A 24,365-nucleotide genomic window follows, 5' to 3' on the forward strand; every position below is an offset into this window, starting at 1 on the left:
TAATTAACTGACTAACTAATCTGCCTAGTTAAATAAAGTTTTTAAAAATAATGTAAGATAACATAATATTACATAACATCATATCATTTAACATAACAATGTAATATAACATAATCTGACATAACACAACAGAACTAATACATTGTACGATCACGATTCAAGTATCTACACTAGGATGGACAGAATGTTCTCACTTTTACAAATGATACAGAAATAGTCTTTGTAGATTTAGACTTTGGGTTAGATGTTGTATTTGGAATTTTATTTCTCTCTTCTACAATTTTATAATTACAACTCATTATCTTCAATCTTTGGCTGAAGAGAGCATCAGCCCAACGTTTCTGTTTGGATCACATGTTTTACATGGTCTGTTATCTCTTCTGCTAAGTCAGTGAATACATGTATTGTGTTGTCAGATCCTCATAAACCTGGAGACAGCCTTGATGGATGACACAGCCCACTGGTACAAGTTACAAACCCACGATGTATCCTTCTTGGCAATGCCCAACCCCTCACCCTACACGCAGAGGAAACTGCTGTCGGGAGAGAGCCCCACTAGAAGGTTACAGAGTAGGTCTCCACCAGCATCAGCATCAGCACCACACACCTAACCATGTCTCCACCAGCACCTGCACCACACACCTAACCATGCCTCCACTATCACCACACACCTAACCATGTCTCCACCAGCACCACACCTAACCATGTCTCCACCAGCACCTGCACCACACACCTAACCATGTCTCCACTATCACCACACACCTAACCATGTCCCCACCAGCACCACATACCTAACCATGTCCCTACCAGCACCACACACCTAACCATGTCCCCAACAGCACCACACCTAACCATGTCCCCACCAGCACCACACCTAACCATGTCTCCACTATCACCACACACCTAACCATGTCTCCACTATCACCACACACCTAACCATGTCTCCACTGTCACCACACACCTAACCATGTCCCCACCAGCACCACACACCTAACCATGTCCCCACCAGCACCACACCTAACCATGTCCCCACCAGCACCACACCCAACCATGTCTCCACTATCACCACACACCTAACCATGTCTCCACTATCACCACACACCTAACCATGTCTCCACTATCACCACACACCTAACCATGTCCCCACCAGCACCATACCTAACCATGTCTCAACCAGCACCTGCACCACACACCTAACCATGTCTCCACTATCACCACACACCTAACCATGTCCCCACCAGCACCACACACCTAACCATGTCCCCACCAGCACCACACCTAACCATGTCCCCACCAGCACCACACCCAACCATGTCTCCACTATCACCACACACCTAACCATGTCTCCACTATCACCACACACCTAACCATGTCTCCACTATCACCACACACCTAACCATGTCTCCACTATCACCACACACCTAACCATGTCCCCACCAGCACCATACCTAACCATGTCTCCACCAGCATCTGCAACACACACCTAACCATGTCTCCACTATCACCACACACCTAACCATGTCCCCAACAGCACCACATCTAACCATGTCTCCACTATCACCACACACCTAACCATGTCCCCACCAGCACCACATCTAACCATGTCTCCACTATCACCACATACCTAAACATGTCCCCACCAGCACCACATCTAACCATGTCTCCACTATCACCACACACCTAACCATGTCTCCTTCAGCACCATACCTAACCATGTCTCCACCAGCACATGCACCACACACCTAACCATGTCTCTAGCAGCACCACACCTAACCATGTCCCCACCTGCACCACACACCTAACCATGTCTCCACCAGCACCACACCTAACCATGTCCCCACCAGCACCACACCTAACCATGTCTCTATCACCACACACCTAGCCATTTCTTTACCAGCACCACACCTAAACATGTCCCCACCAGCACCAGACCTAACCATGCCTCTTTCACCACACACCTAATCATGCCTACACCAGCACCACACCTAACCATGTCCCCACCAGCACGGCACCTAACCATGTCCTCACCAGCACCACACCTAACCATGTCTCTATCACCAAACACCTTGCCATTTCTTCACCAGCATCATAAACCTAACCATATCTCTCCCAGCACAACACACATAACCATCTCCCCCCAACACCACACCCATAACCTCGTCTCCATGGTTATGTGTTGCTTCCCCCACCTCCCCAAGAGATAGTCCTCCTGACTGGCTTCTGAGCTCTGGTCACCTCCTCTGCATCCCAAGAGATAGTCCTCCTGATTGGCATCTGAGCTCTGGTCACCTCCTCTACATCCCCAAGAGATAGTCCTCCTGATTGGCCTCTGAACTCTGGTCACCTCCTCTACATCCCCAAGAGATAGTCCTCCTGATTGGCCTCTGAACTCTGGTCACCTCCTCTACATCCCCAAGAGATAGTCCTCCTGATTGGCCTTTGAGCTCTGGTCACCTCCTCTACATCCCCAAGAGATAGTCCTCCTTATTGGCCTTTGAGCTCTGGTAACCTCACTCACCTCCCCAAGAGAAGTCCGTCTGATTGGCCTCTGAGCTCTGGTCACCTCCCCTACATCCCCAAGAGATAGTTTGAACCAACAGACTATAGTGGTTGTGTATAAAGTACAAACAGACTATAGTGGTTGTCTATACAGTACCAACAGACTATAGTGGTGGTCTATACAGTACAGTAACAACAGACTATAGTGGTTGTCTATACAGTACCAACAGACTATAGTGGTTGTCTATACAGTACCAACATACTATAGTGGTTGTCTATACAGTACAGTACCAACAGACTATAGTTGTTGTCTATACAGTACCAACAGACTGTAGTGGTTGTCTATACAGTACCAACAGACTATAGTGGTTGTCTATACAGTACCAACAGACTGTAGTGGTTGTCTATACAGTACAGTACCAACAGACTATAGTGGTTGTCTATACAGTACAGTATCAACAGACTATAGTGGTTGTCTATACAGAACAGTAACAACAGACTATAGTGGTTTTCTATACAGTACCAACAGACTATAGTGGTTGTCTATAGAGTACCAACAGACTATAGTGGTTGTCTATATAGTACCAACAGACTATAGTGGTTGTCTATACAGTACCAACAGACTATAGTGGTTGTCTATACAGTACCAACAGACTATAATGGTTGTCTATACAGTACCAACGGACTATAGTGGTTGTCTATACAGTACAGTACCAACAGACTATAGTGGTTGTCTATACAGTACAGTACCAACAGACTAGTGGTTGTCTATACAGTACCAACAGACTATAATGGTTGTCTATACAGTACCAACAGACTATAGTGGTTGTCTATACAGTACCAACAGACTATAGTGGTTGTCTATACAGTACCAACAGACTATAGTGGTTGTCTATACAGTACAGTAACAACAGACTATAGTTGTTGTCTATACAGTACCAACAAAATGTAGAGGTTGTCTATACAGTACCAACAGACTATAGTGGTTGTCTATACAGTACCAACAGACTGTAGTGGTTGTCTATACAGTACAGTACCAACAGACTATAGTGGTTGTCTATACAGTACAGTACCAACAGACTATAGTGGTTGTCAATACAGTACCAACAGACTATAGTGGTGGTCTATACAGTACAGTAACAACAGACTATAGTTGTCGTCTATACAGTACCAACAAAATGTAGTGGTTGTCTATACAGTACCAACAGACTATAGTGGTTGTCTATACAGTACAGTACAAACAGACTATAGTGGTTGTCTATACAGTACCAACAGACTATAATGGTTGTCTATACAGTACCAACATACTATAGTGGTTGTCTATACAGTACCAACAGACTATCGTGGTTGTCTATACAGTACAGTACCAACAGACTATAGTGGTTGTCTATACAGTACCAACATACTATAGTGGTTGTCTATACAGTACCAACAGACTATAGTGGTTGTCTATACAGTACAGTACCAACAGACTATAGTGGTTGTCTATACTGTAACAACAGACTATAGTGGTTGTCTATACAGTACCAACAGACTGTAGTGGTTGTCTATACAGTACAGTACCAACAGACTATAGTGGTTGTCTATACAGTACAGTACCAACAGACTATAGTGGTTGTCTATACTGTAACAACATACTATAGTGGTTGTCTATACAGTACCAACAGACTATAATGGTTGTCTATACAGTACCAACATACTATAGTGGCTGTCTATACAGTACCAACAGACTGTAGTGGTTGTCTATACAGTACAGTACCAATAGACTATAATGGTTGTCTATACAGTACAAACAGACTATAGTGGTTGTCTATACAGTACCAACAGACTATAGTGGTGGTCTATACAGTACAGTAACAACAGACTATAGTTGTTGTCTATACAGTACCAACAAAATGTAGTGGTTGTCTATACAGTACAGTACCAACAGACTGTAGTGGTTGTCTATACAGTACAGTACCAACAGACTGTAGTGGTTGTCTATACAGTACAGTACCAACAGACTATAGTGGTTGTCTATACAGTACAGTACCAACAGACTATAGTGGTTGTCTATACAGTACCAACAGACTATAATGGTTGTCTATACAGTACCAACATACTATAGTGGTTGTCTATACAGTACCAACATACTATAGTGGTTGTCTATACAGTACAGTACCAACAGACTATAGTGGTTGTCTATACAGTACCAACAGACTGTAGTGGTTGTCTATATAGTACCAACAGACTGTAGTGATTGTCTATACAGTACCAACAGTCTGTAGTGGTTGTCTATACAGTACCAACAGCCTATATTGGTTGTCTATACAGTACCAACAGACTGTAGTGGTTGTCTATGCACTACCAACAGACTGTAGTGGTTGTCTATACAGTACCAACAGACTATAGTGGTTGTCTCTACAGTACCAACAGACTATAGTGGTTGTCTATACAGCACCAACAGACTATAGTGGTTGTCTATACAGTACCAACAGACTATAGTGGTTGTCTATACAGTACCAATAGCACGTGTAACTGCACAGGCTGGGAACAATCTAGGTTAATTTTCTGATAACCCATCAGGTTCCTCTACATTGGGTTCCTTACAAACAACTTCCCTCCTGCCAAATCGTTTACCAAAATGAATGAGACCCTCTTCACCAGTACCAACTCGGACCAACTCGTAAGCTTACACTTCCATCTCTTTCAATCGAATGGCATGCACACATTCTTCTTGTTCTAGTCTGGCTGCACTTTCTTCTTGTTCTTTTCTGTCTGCACGTTCTTCTTGTTCTTAAACTAATCTGGCTGCACATTCTTCTTGTTCTTTTCTGGCTGCACGTTCTTCTTGTTCTTGTTCTAATCTGGCTGCACACATTCTTCTTGTTATTTTCTGTCTGCACGTTCGTCTTGTTCTTGTGCTAATCTGGCTGCACATTCTTCATGTTCTTTTCTGGCTGCACGTTCTTCATGTTCTTTTCTGGCAGTACGTTCTTCATGTTCTTTTCTGGCTGCACGTTCTTCATGTTCTTTTCTGGCTGCACGTTCTTCTTGTTCTTGTTCTAGTCTGGCTGCACATTCTTCTTGTTCTAGTCTGGCTGCACGTTCTTCTTGTTCTAGTCTGGCTGCACATTCTTCTTGTTTTTTTCTGGCTGCACATTCTTCTTCTTCTTGTTCTAGTCTGGCTGCACATTCTTCTTGTTCTTCTTTGGCTGCACGTTCTTCTTGTTCTTGTTCTCTTCTGGCTGCACGTTCTTCTTGTTCTTTTTCTAATCTGGCTGCACATTCTTCTTGTTCTTGTTCTAGTCTGGCTGCACATTCTTCTTGTTCTAGTCTGGCTGCACATTCTTCTTGTTCTAGTCTGGCTGCACATTCTTCTTGTGCTAGTCTGGCTGCACATTCTTCTTGTTCTAATCTGGCTGCACATTCTTCTTGTTCTAATCTGGCTGCACGTTCTTCTTGTTCTAGTCTGGCCGCACGTTCTTCTTGTTCTAGTCTGGCCGCACATTCTTCTTGTTCTAGTCTGGCTGCACATTCTTCTTGTTCTAGTCTGGCTGCACGTTCTTCTTGTTCTAGTCTGGCTGCACATTCTTCTTGTTCTAGTTTGGCTGCACATTATTCTTGTTCTAGTCTGGCTGCACATTCTCCTTGTTCTTGTTCTAGTCTGGCTGCCTGTTCTTCTTCTTGTTCTAGTCTAGTTGCCTGTTCTTCTTGTTCTTGTTCTAGTCTGGCTGCACGTTCTTTTTGTTCTTGTTCTAGTCTGGCTGCACATTCTTCTTTTTCTAGTCTGGCTGCACATTCTTCTTGTTATAGTCTGGCTGCACATTCTTCTTGTTCTAGTCTGGCTGCACATTCTTCTTGTTCTCTTTCCCTGTGCTCAAGCTCAAATTTTCATTGCTTCAACTTTGTCTTTCGTTCTAACTCCCCTAGTGGCACATCTACAGGATGTACTCTACCACCCGTAGGACCCATTTCATCAACCTCCCTCTCTGGCAGATTTCATCAACCTCCCTCTCCGTCAAGATTTCCTCCTCCACCAAAGCAACACCGATCAACTCTGACTACTGCTTTTGGATGGCCAGATGCCACCTTGATGTCATAATGCTTTGAAATGACGAGCAGATTCGCTTTGTACATTTATCTAGATTCTCCCATGTAGGGTTTTCAAAAAATGCTTCCCTGGCTTTATTTTTTATTTTATTAGCTTGTTTGTTCATGCAACTTTCAAAATCATTCCACCAATCGTATAACCCCTTTGGGTGGATGTCAGTGACAACTCTACCCAAAAGTGTATTTTGAAAACTCAAATATCTGGGCACAGTGGAGCTTCAGAGAAGGTGACTAGAGTGACCACCATATTCCGGGGGAACAAGATCCCGGACGAGCCCCCATTTTGTTACGTTCCCACAAAACAAACTCAAAATGTTGCTTTCAACAAAGTGAATTAACAAAGAAAATCACTGACAACCAAACAGAAAGGGGTTCTGAAAGACTCCCACCATGGATGCCTTCTTCCATATGTTTGGGGAGTCTCCCATATGCCTTTGGCGAACACCAAACATGTTTGCTTATTTTTTTCTGGACACTCTTCCGTAAAGCCCAGCTCTGTGGAGTCTTTGGCTTAAAGTGGTCCAATGGACAGATACTCTAATCTCTGTTGTGGAGCTTTACAGCTCCTTCAGGGTTATTTTTGGTCTCTATTGTCGTGTCTTTGGCTATGCCGGATTAAGTGATATGACATGCTATTCTATAAAATAATTTCTCCGTAATTAATATCACCTGTTTGAGCTAATTATGTAAATGTAATTAACTACAGAGTCGGGCACCACAAAATAGTATTTATAGAGCTGTTATCTTCTGAATAAACTCTTAAAGACCTAGTCATATTTTACATCAATAGCAGTCAATATCAATCGTCGTCTTAATTCAGTCTCATCTGAAAGTTGTAAATTCTTGGTTATCTGCACAAACCCTGGCTAACAATTTGAATCAGCAATACAAAATGGGGTTTAATTATTTATTTACTAAATGCCTAATAATCACACAGAATTACACATACACATAATTAAATCATAACTTGATTACAAATTACGTCATAAAGCAAAACGTCCCTGGCGGGCGGAACAGATATGACAGCTTGTTACACAAAAGAAAAGGGCTGGGTTTGAGTGAAAGAGCGGGAAGACTGAGGGACACAGGGAGAAGCTGTTCTATCATAAATACAGTATCTGATGCATTTTAAATTACCGCCCATTTGGAAAAGGAAAATGCAATAAATATTTACTCTGAGCTGCGCTTCGGTAGGTTGGTGGTAGATGGAAGGCCGTGTTGCCAAATCGAGTCCTTTGAAGAATGTCTCTGGTTGTCAATTGGATACCGTTCTAGTAACGTCGTTGGGGGATAGACGGGATACTCTGTCTGTTCCTTCCTAACCCTCGTTGCATCTGCTGTTGCTAACTCAACGGCTAGGAGGTATCACTTCTGTAGTGAATAAGAGTTCAAAGTTCATACCATTCGCAACCAAAGCTCACGCTGATGTTAGCTTAATTCTGTAGTTATTATCTGAATAATTCTGACATCGGACCGTCGTCCTACATCCTCGGAACAGGAGGTTATATTGTCATCAAGGGGCGGGCCACTGATTGAGCAGAACCCTATCTTATGAGAACCCAGATTTCACATTTTAGAAGCTAAAATCACATTTCATCCCATCACAACTAATTTCAAATTCAAACATTTAAATTGAACAACAATTTCATGTGAATCCGATAACTCTGATGTGTAGACTTTCCACTGTAGAGTTTGTCATCTTATCATTGATGAGAATGTCTCAGATGACAACCGAACTGACATCATATTCATTAAGTACCACCGCATATGTTCCATTGATCGGATTGCCAGAGTAAAGTTCATTTCCCCCCACCTTCTGACGTTCCCAGAATCTCTATGTTAACCAAGGGTTTTGCAAATGTAACCTCAGTAGGGTAGAGAGAGGAAAAAGGGGGAAAGAGGTATTTATGACTGTCATAAACCTACTCCCCAGGCCAATGTCATGACACTTTGTTACCTCTCTAAATAATGCCCTCCTTGCCTGGTACGTGAGTTTTTGTGGGCGGCCCTCTCTTGGCAGGTTTGTTGTGGTGCCATATTCTTTCCATTTTTTAATAATGGATTCAATGGTGCTCCGTGGAATGTTCAAAGTTTCAGATATTTCTTTATAGCCCAACCCTGATCTGTACTTCTCCACAACTTTGTTCCTGACCAGTTTGGAGAGCTCCTTGGTCTTCATAGTGCCGCTTGCTTGGTGGTGCCCCTTGCTTAGTTGTGTTGCAGACTCTGGGGCCTTTCAGAACAGGTCTACAGTTAAAGTCTAAAGTTACACCTAAGTTGGAGTCATTAAAACTAGTTTTTCAACCACTCCACAAATTTCATGTTAACAAACTACAGTTTTGACAAGTTGGATAGGAAATCTACTTTGTGCATGACACAAGTAATTTTTCCAACAATTGTTTACAGACAGATTATTTCACTTATAATTCACTGAATCACAATTCCAGTGGGTCAAAAGTTTACATACACTAAGTTGACTATGCCTTTAAACAGCTTGGAAAATTCCAGAAAATTATGTCATGGCTTTAGAAGCTTCTGATAGGCTAATTGACATAATTTGAGTCAATTGGAGGTGTACCCGTGGATGTATTTCAAGGCCTACCTTCAAACTCAGGGCCTCTTTGCTTGACATCATGGGAAAATCAAAAGAAATCAGCCAAGACCTCAGAATAACAATTGTAGACATCCACAAGTCTGGTTCATCCTTGGGAGCAATTTTCAAATGCCTGAAGGTACCACATTCATCTGTACAAACAATAGTATGCAAGTATAAACACCATGGGATCACGCAGCTGTCAAACCACTCAGGAAGGAGACGTGTTCTGTCTCCTCGAGATGAACGTACTTTGGTTCGAAAAGTGCAAATCAATGCCAGAACATCAGCAAAGGACCTTGTGAAGATGCTGGAGGAAACAGGTACCAAGGTATCTATATCCACAGTATCTATATCCACGAGTCCTACATCGACATAACCTGAAAGGCCACTCAGCAAGGAAGAAGCCACTGCCCCAAACCCGGCATAAAAATGCCAGACTACGGTTTGCAACTGCACATGGGGACAAAGATTGTACTTTTTGGAGAAATGTCCTCTGGTCTGATGAAACAAAAATATAACTTTTTGGACATAATTACTTTCTTTATGTTTGGAGGAAAAAGGGGGAGGCTTGCAAGTCGAAGAACACCATCCCAACCGTAAAGCACGGGGATGGCAGCATTATGTTGTGTGGGTGCTTTGCTGCAGGAGGGACTGGTGCACTTTACAAAATAGATGGCATCATGGGCAAAATGGCATAAGGACAACAAAGACAAGGTATTGGAGTGGCCATCACAAAGCCCAGACATCAATCCTATATAAAATTTGCGGGCAGAACTGAATAAGCGTGTGCGAACAAGGAGGACATATAAACCTGACTCAGTTACACCAGCTCTGTCAGGAGGAATGGGCCAACATTCACCCAACTTATTGTGGGAAGCTTCTGGAAGGCTACCCGAGACGTTTGACCCAAGTTAAACAATTTAAAGGCAATGCTACCAAATACTAATTGAGTGTATGTAAACTTCTGACCCACTGGGAATGTGATGAAAGAAATAAAAGCTGAAATAAATCATTCTCTCTACTATTATTCTGATATTTCACATTCTTAAATTAAAGTGGAGATCCTAACTGACCTAAGACAGGGAATTTTTGCTAGGTTTAAATGTCAGGAATTGTGAAAAACTGAGTTTAAATGTATTTGGCTAAGGTGTATGTAAACTTCTGTCTTCAACTGTATATATACTGAGATCACGTGACACTTAGATTGCACACAGGTGCACTTTATCTAACTAATTATGTGACTTCTGAAGGTAATTGATTGCACGATATCTTATTTAGGGGCTTCATAGCAAAGGCATGAATACTTATGCACGCCTCACTTGTCCGTTTATTTTTATTATTTATTTTATTTTATTATAGTTATTATTTTCATTTCATTTCACCAATTTGGACTATTTTGCGTATATCCATTAGATGAAATCCAAATAAAAATCAATTTAAATTACAGGTTGTAATGCAACAAAATAGGAAAAACGCCAAGGGGATGAATACTTTTGCAAGGCACTCTATAGGTATATAGGTCTATAGGTCTGTAGGTCTATAGGTCTATAGGTCTATAGGTCTATATGTCTATAGGTCTATAGGTCTATAGGTCTATAGGTCTGTAGGTCTATAGGTCTATAGGTATATAGGTCTATAGGTCTATAGGTCTATAGGTCTATAGGTCTGTAGGTCTATAGGTCTATAGGTCTTTGCTGTTGGTTCATTGATTGTGCAGAGATGCTTACAGTTTGTCTACATTGGTAAATTGGTATTTGATTTTTAATCTAGTAATAGGGATTTTTTTATATTTTTATGATTAATTGGTTGACACATTACCTTTTGCTACTGTGTACAGAATATCTCACCACTATGCATTTCCATGTCCTACCCTCTTTATTTTATTAATTTATTGTGCACGCAGACAGGCTGTCAACAGTTTAGTGAAATGTTTCACTGCGAAAACAGGTTACTGTCGATGTTCAGATTTCACTTGGTTTCCCAAATTAAGCACGGGGTATCTGTAGGAACAAGGTTGGAGAGCCCATGGCATACAGAGTACTGGGTAGATGCAGGAACAAGGTTGGAGAGCCCATGGCATACAGAGTACTGGGTAGCTGCAGCAACAAGGTTGGAGAGCCCATGGCATACAGAGTACTGGGTAGCTGTAGGAACAAGGTTGGAGAGCCCATGGTTTATAGAGTACTGGGTAGCTGCAGGAACATCGTTGGAGAGCCCATGGCTTACAGAGTACTGGATAGCTGTAGGAACAAGGTTGGAGAGCCCATGGCATACAGAGTTTTGTTCTTCTGAAATAAGTATAATTAAAATAGTTTTTTTGACCTGACTAAAATAAATAATGGATTTATTGGGATGCTGTATATTAGATTGATTTTTTAGACTTTTTAAATGCAGATGTTCCAAAGGCACGCATGAGCGGCTTGTATGTGTGGAGATGCTAAATGTGTTTATGTTAATTACACAAGTATTTGCATGACAATAACCAGCTGACAAAATTTCATGACCGCCGCATTCCTAGACCCAGTCTATGGACTCAGGAGAAAGTGACATTACACAGTTTCAGTGGAGCAGTTTCAGTGGAGTTGATATCAAGTCTCGGACAGTGCACTCTGCTGTCATTCTCTGGTATCACTGAGAAGATGAGATTGTCCCAACACTGCACATCAAGGTTTCTATAAGTTGTTTGTGCTCCCTTTGCACCACCTCTACCTTGCCATGAACAGAGTCTACAGGACCTTTCAGCACAGTTTTCTCTTTCCTAAAATCATCAATCTGACATTGGCTGAATTCTAGACTGGCACATAATGCATTGATGTCCTCTCGTAGTACTGTCGTGGCCAAAGGTTTTGAGAATGACACAAATATACATTTTCACAAAGTCTGCTGCCTCATTTTGTATGATGGCAATTTGCATAGACTCCAGAATGTTATGGAGAGTGATCAGATGAATTGCAATTAATTGCAAAGTCCCTCTTTGCCATGCAAATGATCTGAATCCCACAAAAAACATTTCCACTGCATTTCAGCCCTGCCACAAAAGGACCAGCTGACATCATGTCAGTGATTCTCTTGTTAACACAGGTGTGAGTGTTGACGAGGACAAGGCTGGAGATCACTCTGTCATGCTGATTGAGTTCGAATAACAGACTAGAAGCTTCAAAAGGAGGGTGGTGCTTGGAATCATTGTTCTTCCTCTGTCAACCATGGCTATCTGCAAGGAAACACGTGCTCTCATCATTGTTTTGCACAAAAAGGGCTTCACAGGCAAGGATATTGCTGCCAGTAAGATTGCACCTAAATCAACAATTTATTTGGATCATCAAGAACTTCAAGGAGAGCAGTTCAATTGTTGTGAAGAAGGCTTCAGGGCGCCCAAGAAAGTCCAGCAAGCGCCAGGACAGTCTCCTAAAGTTGATTCAGCTGCAGGATCGGGGCACCACCAGTACAGAACTTGCTCAGGAATGGCAGCAGGCAGGTGTGAGTGCATCTGCACGCACAGTGAGGCAAAGACATTTGGAGGATGGCCTGGTGTCAAGAAGGGCAGCAAAGAAGCCACTTCTCTCCAGGAAAAATATCAGGGACAGACTGATATTCCGCAAAAGGTACAGGGATTGGACTGCTGAGGACTGGGGTAAAGTCCTTTTCTCTGATGAATCCCTTTTCAGATCGTTTGAGCCATCCGGAAAAAAGCTTGTCCGGAGAAGACAAGGTGAGTGCTACCATCAGTCCTGTGTCATGCACAGGTTGCTTCTCAGCCAAGGGAGTGGGCTCACTCACATTTTTGCCTAAGAACACAGTCATGAATAAAGAATGGTACCAACACATCCTCCGAGAGCAAATTCTCCCAACCATCCAAGAACAGCTTGGTGACAAACAATGCCTTTTCCAGCATGATGGAGCACCTTGCCATTAGGAAAAAGTGATAACTAAGTGGCTCGGGGAACAAAACACAGATATTTTGTGTCCATGGCCAGGAAATTACCCCGACCTTAATCCCATTGAGAACTTGTGATCAATCCTCAAGAGGCGGGTGGCCAAACAAAAACCCACAAATTCTGACAAACTCCATGCATTGATTATGCAAAAATGGGCTGCCATCAGTCAGGATGTGTCCCAGAAGTGAATTGACAGCATGCCAGGGCGGATTGCAGAGGTCTTGAAAAAGAAGGGTCAACACTGCAAATATTGACTCTTTGCATCAACTTCATGTAATTGTCAATAAAAGCCTTTGACACTTATGAAATGCTTGTAATTATACTTCAGTATTCCATAGTAACATGACAAAAATATCTAAAGACACTGAAGCAGCCAACTTTGTGAAAATTTATATTTGTGTCATTCTCAAAACTTCTGGCTACAACTGTATATCCAAGATATCAAGTTTGGCAAGCCTTTCATTGATGGACTTCAGCAAGTCAACATCCATCTCCGTGAACCTCTCCCCGCGCGCCCTCTTGCTTCTCAAAACTGGGTTGGTGCCATCGTTGATACCTCTTCGCCAACTTGGCTTTTTTTAATCTTCGATGGATTCTGAAGCATCCAGCGTGTTTGCAGGCAGAGTAAAGAAAACAACAAAATAATGGTTTACAGGCTCTCGGTAGATACGCCCAATAGAATAAAAAAGAAAACGATTGTTATATTGAACTATTTGCCACAAACAATTTATTCAAGATCAGACACAATTAACTTGTGTTGACACAAAGCCTGTAGTCAATGTTAGTCTGGTGTCCTCAGATTTTTCAAGAGATTGTATGTAAATTGAATTCAAAGACAATATATTTCAAACACCCTTAAATTAAAGTTTTCTGAATAGACAGATAAGAAGATGAATTGAGTGTAATATGTGGTCTTTCAATATTGTTGACTCTAAGAGGCAGTTTCCCTGATTTACATTGGCGAAACATGGAGAATCTCCATGTACAGTGCTTTTCAGTCTAGGACAAGGCTTAATCTGTATCTGGGAAACTGGCCCAAGAAGTTACAGATTCTGGTTCAATGATCCATCATTTCTAAGTTATGATGTATTGTATAGAACAGAATAACTGTGATTATCGGTAAACATTTTCTCTTGCTCTATGTGGGCCATGTAGTCAGTGTCTGTGAGGTGTTGTGTCCCTGTGACCCAGTTATAGATTAGCTTCCCTGTACTGACCAGTACTGACCCGTATTGACCAGTACCCACCTGTACTGACACGGAATGACCGGTATTGATCTGTACTTACCCGTCTGACCCATACTGATCCGTATTGACCCGTACTGACTCATACTGACCCTAACTGACCCGTATTGACCCCTACTAATCCTAACCCCCAATCGACCTGTGCTGACCCGTACTGACTCATACTGACTCATACTGACCCCTAACCCCTATTGACCCGTATTGTTCCGTACTGACTCATACTGAGCCCAACTGACCCTAAACCCTATTGATCCCTACTGACCCATATTGACCCGTACTGACCCATATTGTATTAAGAAATAGAGCTTTGTGATGACAGAGACACATTTTCTCTTGCTCTCTGTGGGCCATGTAGTCAGTGTCAATCAGGTGTTGTGTCCATGTGACTCAATTAGAGATTAGCTGCCCCATACTGACTACCACTGACCCGTATTGACTTGTTCTGACCCATACTGAACTTTATTGACCTGCACTTACATATACTGAACCGTATTTACTCATACTGACCCGCACTGACCCATTCTGACCCGTGTTGACCAGTATTGACGCATACTGGCCCTTATTCACCAATATTGACCCACACTGACCCGTACTGAGCCATACAGACCTGAATTTAATTGATTTACTTCACCTTCATTTAACCAGGTAGGCAAGTTGAGAACCAGTTCTCATTTACAATTGCGACCTGGCCAAGATAAAGCAAAGCAGTTCGACACATACAACAACACAGAGTTACACATGGAGTAAAACAAACATACAGTGAATAATACAGTAGAAAACTATACAATGTGAGCAAATGAGGTGAGATTTGGGAGGTAAAGGGGAAAAAAAGGCCATGGTGGCGAAGTAAATACAATATAGCAAGTAAAACACTGGAATGGTAGATTTGCAGTGGAAGAATGTGCAAGGTAGAGATAGAAATAATGGGGTGCAAAGGAGCAAAACAAATAAATAAATACAGTAGGGGGAGAGGTAGTTGTTTGGGCTAAATTATAGATGGGCTATGTACAGGTGCAGCAATCTGTGAGCTGCTCTGACAGCTGCTTCTTAAAGCTAGTGAGGGAGATAAGTGTTTCCAGTTTCAGAGATTTTTGTAGTTCGTTCCAATCATTGGCAGCAGAGAACTGGAAGGAGAGGCGGCCAAAGGAAAAATTGGTTTTGGGGGTGACTAGATAGATATACCTTCTGGAGCGCGTGCTATAGGTGGGTGCTGTTATAGTGACCAGCGAGCTGAGATCAGGGGGGACTTTACCTAGGACTTTACCAGGGTCTTGTAGATAACCTGGAGCCAGTGGGTTTGGCGACAAGTATGAAGCGAGGGCCAGCCAACGAGAGAGTACAGGTCGCAGTGATGGGTAGTATATTGGGCTTTGGTGACAAAACGGATGGCACTGTGATAGACTGCATCCAATTTATTGAGTAGGGTATTGGAGGCTATGTTGTAAATGACATCGCCGAAGTCGAGGATCGGTAGGATGGGTGGATGGTCAGTTTTACAAGGGTATGTTTGGCAGCATGAGTGAAGGATGCTTTGTTGCGAAATAGGAAGCCATTTCTAGATTTAACTTTGGATTGGAGATGTTTGATGTGAGTCTGGAAGGAGAGTTTATAGTCTAACCAGACACCAAGGTATTTGTAGTTGTCCACATATTCCAAGTCAGAACCGTTCAGAGTAGTGATGCTGGATAGGCGGGCAGGTGCACACAGCAATCAGTTGAAGAGCATGCATTTAGTTTTACTTACATTTAAGAGCAATTGGAGGCCACGGAAGGAGAGTTGTATGGCATTGAAGCTCGCCTGGAGAGTTGTTAACACAGTGTCCAAAGAAAGGCCAGAAATATACAGAATGGTGTTGTCTGCTTAGAGGTGGATCAGAGACTCACCAGCAGCAAGAGCGACATCATTGATGTATACAGAGAAGAGAGTCGGTCCAATAATTGAACCCTGTGGCACCCCCATAGAGACTGCCAGAGGCCCTTCCGATTTGACACACTGAACTCTATCAGAGAAGTAGTTGGTGAACCAGGCGAGGCAATCATTTGAGAAACCAAGGCTATAGAGTCTGCCGATGAGGATGTGGTGATTGACAGAGTCGAAAGCCTTGGCCAGGTCAATGAATACACAGTATTGTTTCTTATCGATGGTGGTTAAGATATCGTTTAGAACCTTGAGCGTGGCTGAGGTTCACCCATGACCAGCTCTGAAACCAGATTGCATAGCGGAGAAGGTATGGTAGGATTCGAAATGGTTGGTAATCTGTTTGTTGATTTGGCTTTCGAAGACCTTAGAAAGGCAGGGTAGGATAGATATAGGTCTGTAGCAGTTTGGGTCAAGAGTGTCCCCCCCTTTGAAGAGGGGGATGACCGCAGCTGCTATCCAAACTTTGGAAATCTCAGACGATTCGAAAGAGAGGTTGAACAGGCTAGTAATAGGGGTGGCAATAATTTTGGCAGATAATTTTAGAAAGAAAGGGTCCAGATTGTTTAGCCCGGCTGATTTGTAGGTGTTCAGATTTTGCAGCTCTTTCAGAACATCAGCTGACTGGATTGGGGAGAAGGAGAAATGGGGAAGGCTTGGGCGAGTTGCTGTGGGGGGTGCAGTGCTGTATACCGGGGTAGAGGTAGCCAGTTGGAAAGCATGGCCAGCCGTAGAAAAATGCTTATTGAAATTCTCAATTATAGTGGATTTATCGGTGGTGACAGTGTTTCCTATCCTCAGTGCAGTGGGCAGCTGGGAGGAGGTGTTCTTATTTTCACCATAGGATGTTTTTGTGTTGGTTAAGGGCAGGATACCAGGTCTGGAGAGAACCAAGGGCTATATCTGATCCTGGTTCTAAATTTGTTGAATGGGGCATGCTTATTTAAGATGGTGAGGAAGGCAGGATACCCCGGCCAGGTCGATTAGAAAGGCCTGCTCGCTGAAGTGTTTCAGGGAGCGTTTGACAGTGATGAGTGGAGGTCGTTTGACCGCTGACCCATTACAGATAAAGGCAATGAGGCAATGATCGCTGAGATCTTGGTTGAAAACAGCAGAGGTGTATTTAGAGGGCAAGTTGGTTAGGATGATATCTATGAGGGTGCCCGTGTTTACGGCTTTGGGGTGGTACCTGGTAGGTTCATTGATAAATTGTGTGAGATTGAGGGCATCAATCTTAGATTGTAGGATGGCTGGGGTGTGAAGCATGTTCCAGTTTAGGTCGCCTAGCAGCACGAGCTCTGAAGATACATGGGGGGCAATCAGTTCACATATGGTGTCCAGAGCACAGCTGTGGCATAGGGTGGTCTATAGCAGGATGCAACGATGAGAGACTTGTTTTTAGAGAGGTGTTTTTTTAAAAGTAGAAGTTCAAATTGTTTGGGAATTAACCCGTACTGACCAGTATAGACCCGTAGTGACCCGTACTGACTCCTACTGACAAGTGTTGATCAGTATTGACTCTTCGATGGATTTATCCATACTGACCCGTACTGATTCGCACTGACCAGTACTGACCCGTAGTGACCTCATTCTTAACTGTATTGACTCATACTTAACCGTACTGACCCGTATTGACCCGTGCTGACCTGTAGTGAGCTGCACTGACTCATATTGACCCGTATTGAACTGTACTGATGCATGCTGACCCGTATTGCCCAGTATTGGCTCAAACGGAACTGTATTGACCCGTATTGACGTGTAGTGACGCATACTGACCCTTATTGACCCATACTGTCCTGTACTGATGCACACTAACCCAAATGAACCTGTACTGACCAGTGCTGACCCATACTGACCCGTATTGACCCGTACTGACAAATACTGACCCATACTGACTAGTAGTGCCCCGTACCGACCCGTACTGATTCCATTTGACCTGTATTGACCCGTATGGACCCGTACTGACCCATACTGAACCTTACTGACCCGTACTGACCCGTATTGACCTGTACTGATTCATACTGACCTGTATTAACCTGTACTTACTCATACTGTCCCGTACTGGCACGTATTGACCCGTATTGGCCCATACTGACCCGTTTTGACCCGTACTAAATCAAACGGACCAGTCTTGAGGGCAGCAGGAAGACTAGTGATTAAGAGTGATAGACCAGTAACCAAAAGGTCGCTTGTTCAAATCCCCGAGCCGACTAGGTGAAAAATCAGTCAATGTCCCCTTGAGCAAGGCACTTAACCCTCATTGCTTCTGTCAGTTATTCTGGTTAAGAAAGTCTGCTAAATGACAAAAAAAAAAAGATGTTTGACTATTTTGTATTGATTCTTACTGACCTCTACTGACCTGTAGTGACTTATACTGACCCGTACTGAATCAAACCAACCCGTATTGAGGGCAGCAGGTAGCCTTGCGGTTAAGAGTTGGGCCAGTAACCGAAAGGTTGCTTGTTTAAATCCCTGAGCCGACGAGTTGAAAAATCTGTCGATGTGCACTTAACCCTACTTGCTCCTGTAAGGCGCTCTGGATAAGAGCAACTGCTAAATGACTAAAACGTGTAAAGAAATAAAACAACTAATGTACTGATTTGTACAGACCCATACTGACTCATATCGACCCGTACTGACCCGTATTGTGTTAAGAAGCAGAGCTTCGTGATGACAGAGACACATTTTCTCTTGCTCTCTGTGGGCCATTTAGTCAGTGTCAATAAGGTGTTGTGTCCCTGTGACCCAGTTTTGTCCGGTATTGAGTCTTAATGACCCATATTGAACCGTACTGAGCCGTATTGACCACTACTGATCCTTATTGACCCATACTGATTCATACTGACTGGTATTGACCAGTATTGACCTGAACTGACCCGTACTGATCCGTATTGACTCGTACTGAACTGTACTGACCCGTATTGAATTGTACTGACCCATACTGACCTGTACTAGCCCGCATTGAATTGTACTGACCCGTATTGACCCGTACTGACCCGTATTGAATTGTACTGACCCGTATTGACCCGTAATGGCCTGTTCTGACCTGTGATGGATTAGTGAAAAAGGATAACAGAATCCTGTCACGACAAGGCAGCTCTAGACATTCTTCTTCATTCATCTTCTCTTTTTTCTCTTGCTCTTCTCTCGTTACCTCCCAGTGTCCCAGAGAATTATTGACAGTGAGTTCTCTGATTTTGACTGCGAGGACGGGATCGGTGTCATAGCAGGTAACCAAACCACGACAAAACAGGTTTAATGGAGTTCCAATCCTAGCCATAGCCATGTACTCTATATCTATATCAAATGTCAATATCCCAGTCAAAATGTTATTACTTTTATTATCAGAAATTAGAACACATACCTCTACACATACATACTGTCTACACACAACAACAGAACAGCATCCATAGAATTCCATAAATCATAATAATGTAGAAGTCTCTTTACTTGGACACAATCAGTCCTGGGTTCCTATACTATTCTAAATATCCCAACCACTTTCACATACACTACCGTTCAAAAGTTTTGGGTCACTTAGAAATGTTCTTGTTTTTGAAAGAAAAGCTCATTTGTTCATTAAAATAACATCAAATTGATCAGAAATACAGTGTAGACATTGTTAATGTTGTAAATGACTATTGTTGCTGGAAACGGCAGATTTTGAATGGAATATCTATATAGGTGTACAGAGGCCCATTATCAGCAACCATCACTCCAGTGTTCCAATGGCACGTTGCGTTAACTAATCCAAGTTTATAATTTTAAAAGGCTAATTGATCATTAGAAAACCCTTTTGCAATTATGTTAGCACAGCTGAAAACTGTTGTGCTGATTATGGAGCAAATAAACTGGCCTTCTTAAGACTAGTTGAGTATCTGGAGCATCAGCATTTGTGGATTCGATTACAGGTTCAAAATGGCCAGAAACAAAGAACTTTCTTCTGAAATTCGTCAGTCTTTTCTTGTTCTGAGAAATTAAGGCTATTCCATGCGAGAAATTGCCAAGAAACTGAAGATCTCATACAGCGCTGTGTACTACTCCCTTCACAGAACAGCACAAACTGTCTCTAACCAGAATAGAAAAAGGAGTGGGAGGCCCCGGTGCACAACTGAGCAAGAGGGCAAGTACATTAGATTGTCTAGTTTGAGAAACAGACGCCCTCAAGAGAAACAGAAGTCCTCAAATGGCAGCTTCATTAAATAGTACCCGCAAAACACCAGTCTCAACGTCAACAGTGAAGAGGTGACACCGGGATGCTGGCCTTCCAGGCAGAGTTCCTCTGTCCAGTGTTTATGTTATTTTGCCCATCTTAATCTTTTTTTTTTTTTTTTTTGCTGGCCTTGTTGGCAGAGTTGCAAAGAAAAAGCCATATCTCAGACTGGCCAATAAAAATAAAAGATTAAGATGGGCAAAAGAACAGACACCTGGACAGAGGAAGATTGGAAAAAAGTATTATGGAAAGACAAATCGAAGTTTGAGTTTGAGGAACATTCGTGAGATGAAAAAATGAAAAGATGCTGGAGGAGTGCTTGACGCCATCTGTCAAGCATGGTGGAGGCAATGTGATGGTCTCTGGGTGCTTTGATGGTGGTAAAGTGGGAGGTTTGTACAGGGTAAAGGGATCTTGAAGAAGGAGGAATATCACTCCATTTTGCAACGCCATGTCATACCCTGTGGACGCCGTTTAATTGGAGCCAATTTCCTCCTACAACAGGACAATGACCAAAAGCACAGCTCCAAACTATGCAATAACTATTTAGGGAAGAAACAGTCAGCTGGTGTGCTGTCTATAATGGAGTGGCCAGCACAGTCACCCGGATCTCAACCTTATTGAGCTGTGGTGGGAGCAGCTTGACCGTATGGTACGTAAGAAGTGCCCATCAAGCCAATCCAACTTGTGGAAGGTGCATCAGGAAGCATGGGGTGGAATCTCTTCAGATTACCTCAACAAATTGACAACTAGAAAGCCAAAGGTCTGCAAGGCTGTAATTGTGGCAAATGGAGGACTCTTTGATGAAAGCAAAGTTTGAAGGACACAATTATTATTTAAATAAAAAATCATTATTATAAACTTGTCAACGTCTTGACTATATTTCCTATTCATTTTGCAACTCATTTCATGCATGTCTTCATGGAAAGCAAGGACATTTCTAAGTGACCCCAAACTTTGAATAGTAGTGTACATTCCTAGCAATGAAAAGACAAATAATGTAACACTTCAAGGTTCATGGAAATACAGTGACAGTCTTAAACACAGCCGGGGGAAGCTCAATCTCCACTCCCTGTCTCTCCACGTCCACTCCCGATCCACTCCCTCTCTTTCCCCCTGCACTCCCTCTCTCTCTCCCCTCCCCTCCCCTCCCACTCTTCACTCTCTTTTCCCTCTGTATCCCCCTCCTATCCCCTCTCCCCCTCCACTCCCTCTTTCCCCTCCCTCTATTTCCCCCTCCAATTCCTCTCTTCTCCCTCCTATCCCTCAATGTCCCCCTCCACTCCCCCTCTCTCTCCCCCTTTCCTATCCTATCTCCCCCTCCACTCTCTCTCCCCCTCCTATCCCACTCTACCCCTTCAATCTGTTTTTTGCCGTCAACACCCTCTCTCCCCCAATCCAATCCCCCTCTCCAACTCCACTCACGTTCTCTGCCCCTCCACTCCCACTCTCTCCTCATCCTATCCCCCTCCAATCCCCCTCTCTCCCCTCCAATCCTCTCTCACCCTCCACTCCCTCTCTCTCTCCCTCCTACCTCTCTGCACCTCCACTCCCACTCTCTCCTCCTCCTATTCCCCTTCAATCCCTCTCTCTCCCCCTCCTATCCCCTCTCTCTCCCCCTCTACTCCCTCTCTTTCCCACTACAGCCCTCCTCTTCCCCTCCACTCTCTTTCTCTAGCCTTCCTTTCCCCTCCCCCTCTCCAACTCCACTCCCTCTCTTTCCCCCTCCACTAACTCTCTCTACCCTCCACTCCTCCTCTCTCCCACCCTATCCACCGCTATCCCTCCTCTCCCTTTCCACTCCCCCTCTCTCCCCCTCCTATCCCTTGTTCCCCTCCACTCCCTCTCTCTCCCCATCCTATCCCCTGTCTCCCTCTACTCCCTCTCTCCCCCTCCTATCCCCTTCAACCCCTCCACTCCCACTCTCTCCCCCTCCACTCCCTCTCTTCCCGATCTAATCACTCTCTCTACCACTCCATTCCCCCTTTCCCCCTCCACTCCATCTCTCTTCCCCTCTTCCCCCCTAGCCTGGTGGGTAGGAGCATTGGGCCAGTAACCGAAAGGTTGCTGAATCGAATTCCTGAGCTGACAAGATACAAATCTGTCGTTCTGCCCTTGAGCAAGGCAGTTAATCCACCGAAGACGTGGATGTGGATTAAGGCCGCGATCTAATCCCTCCTATCTCCCTCTCTGTCCCCATCCACTCCCTCTCTCCCATCTCTACTCCCCCTCCACTCCCTCTCTGTCCCCCTCCACTCCCTCTCTGTCCCCCTCCACTCCCTCTCTGTCCCCCTCCACTCCCTCTCTGTCCCCCTCCTCTCCCTCTTTCTCCACCTCCTATCACCTTTCCTCCTCTCCCTCGTTCTCCACCTCCTATCACCTTTCCTCCTCTCCCTCGTTCTCCACCTCCTATCACCTTTCCCCCTCCTCTCCCTCTTTCTCCACCTCCTATCACCTTTCCCCCTCCAATCTGTCTTTCTCTCCCCCCTAACCCCCTTTCCCACTCCTATCCCTCTATCCACTCACCCCCTCCACTCCTTCTCCTCCCCCTCCACTCCTCTTTCCCCCTCCACTCCCTATCTTACCCTCCAGACCCTCTCCCCCCTCTACTCCCTCTGTATCTCCCTCCATTCATCTCTCCCCCTCTAATCCCTTTCTCTCCCCCTCCACTACCATCCTGTCTCCCTCACCCTCCTTTCCCCCCTCTCCCTCCACTCCCTCTCTCTCCCCCTCCACTCCCTCTCTCTCTCCATCCACTCCCTCTCTATCCCCCTCCACTCTCCGGCTCTCCCCCTCCACTCCTTCTCTCTCCCCCTAATATCTCCTCTCCCCTCCCCTCCACGCCCTCTCTCTCCCAATCCACTCCCTCTATCTCCCCATTCACCCCCTCTCTCTCACCATTCACTCCCTCTCAATCCACCCCTATCCTCACTCCCCCTCCACACCCTCTCTCACTCCTTCTACTCCCCTCTCCCCCTCCATTGCCCCTCTTTGCCTGCACTCCCTCTCTCCCCCTCCACTCAATCTCTCTCCCTCAACTCCCTCTCTCCCCCTCCTTTCTCCTTTCACCCTCCATTCAATCTCTCTTCCTCCCCTATCCATTTCTCCCCAGTCACTCCCTCTTTCTCCCCCTCCTATCTCCTCACCTCCTCCACTCCCCCTCTCTCCCCCTTCCACTCCCTCTCTGCCCCCCTCCTATCCTACACTCATTCTCTCTCTCCCTCCACTCCCTCTCTCTCCACTTTCCCCCCTCTCCATAACCTCCTCTCCCTTCTCTCCCCGTCCTATCCTCCACTCCCTCTCACTACCCGTCTACTCCCTTCTCTCCTCGTCCTATCCTCCACTCCCTTCTCTCCTCGTCCTATCCTCCACTCCCTTCTCTCCCCGTCCTATCCTCCACTCCCTTCTCTCCCCGTCCTATCCTCCACTCCCTTCTCTCCCTGTCCTATCCTCCACTCCCTCTCACTACCCCTCCACTCCCTTCTCTCCTCGTCCTATCCTCCACTCCCTTCTCTCCCCGTCCTATCCTCCACTCCCTTTTCTCCCCGTCCTATCCTCCACTCCCTTCTCTCCCCGTCCTATCCTCCACTCCCTCTCACTACCCCTCCACTCCCTTCTCTCCCAGTCCTATCCTCCACTCCCTCTCACTACCCCTCAATTCCATTCTCTCCCAGTCCTATCATCCACTCCCTTCTCTCCCCCTCCTGTCCTACACTCTCTCTCTCCTAATCTCCACCTCCCCCTCTCCTACTCCACTCACTCTATTTCCCACTCCTATGCCTTCTTCCCTCAAATACCCTTCTCTCACCCTCCTATCCCCCTTTAACTCCCTATCTCCCCCTATCCTCCACTCCCTTCTCCCCCATTTA

The 24,365-nt window shown here is 44.4% G+C and overlaps 1 protein-coding gene across 1 annotated transcript in view; it reads left to right on the forward strand.

Moving 5' to 3' along the window:
- rims2b (regulating synaptic membrane exocytosis 2b) overlaps positions 1-24,365 on the forward strand; it is a 161,317-nt gene that overhangs the window by 114,144 nt on the left and 22,808 nt on the right. Inside the window, exons 9-10 of the mRNA XM_036971021.1 lie at positions 417-570; positions 19,445-19,513. Of these exons, the coding sequence (XP_036826916.1) occupies positions 417-570; positions 19,445-19,513 (223 nt within the window). The remainder of the gene's footprint in view (positions 1-416; positions 571-19,444; positions 19,514-24,365) is intronic.

Source organism: Oncorhynchus mykiss, chromosome 32 (assembly GCF_013265735.2).
Source record: "Oncorhynchus mykiss isolate Arlee chromosome 32, USDA_OmykA_1.1, whole genome shotgun sequence".
In the NCBI taxonomy this organism is placed as follows: Eukaryota; Metazoa; Chordata; class Actinopteri; order Salmoniformes; family Salmonidae; genus Oncorhynchus; species Oncorhynchus mykiss.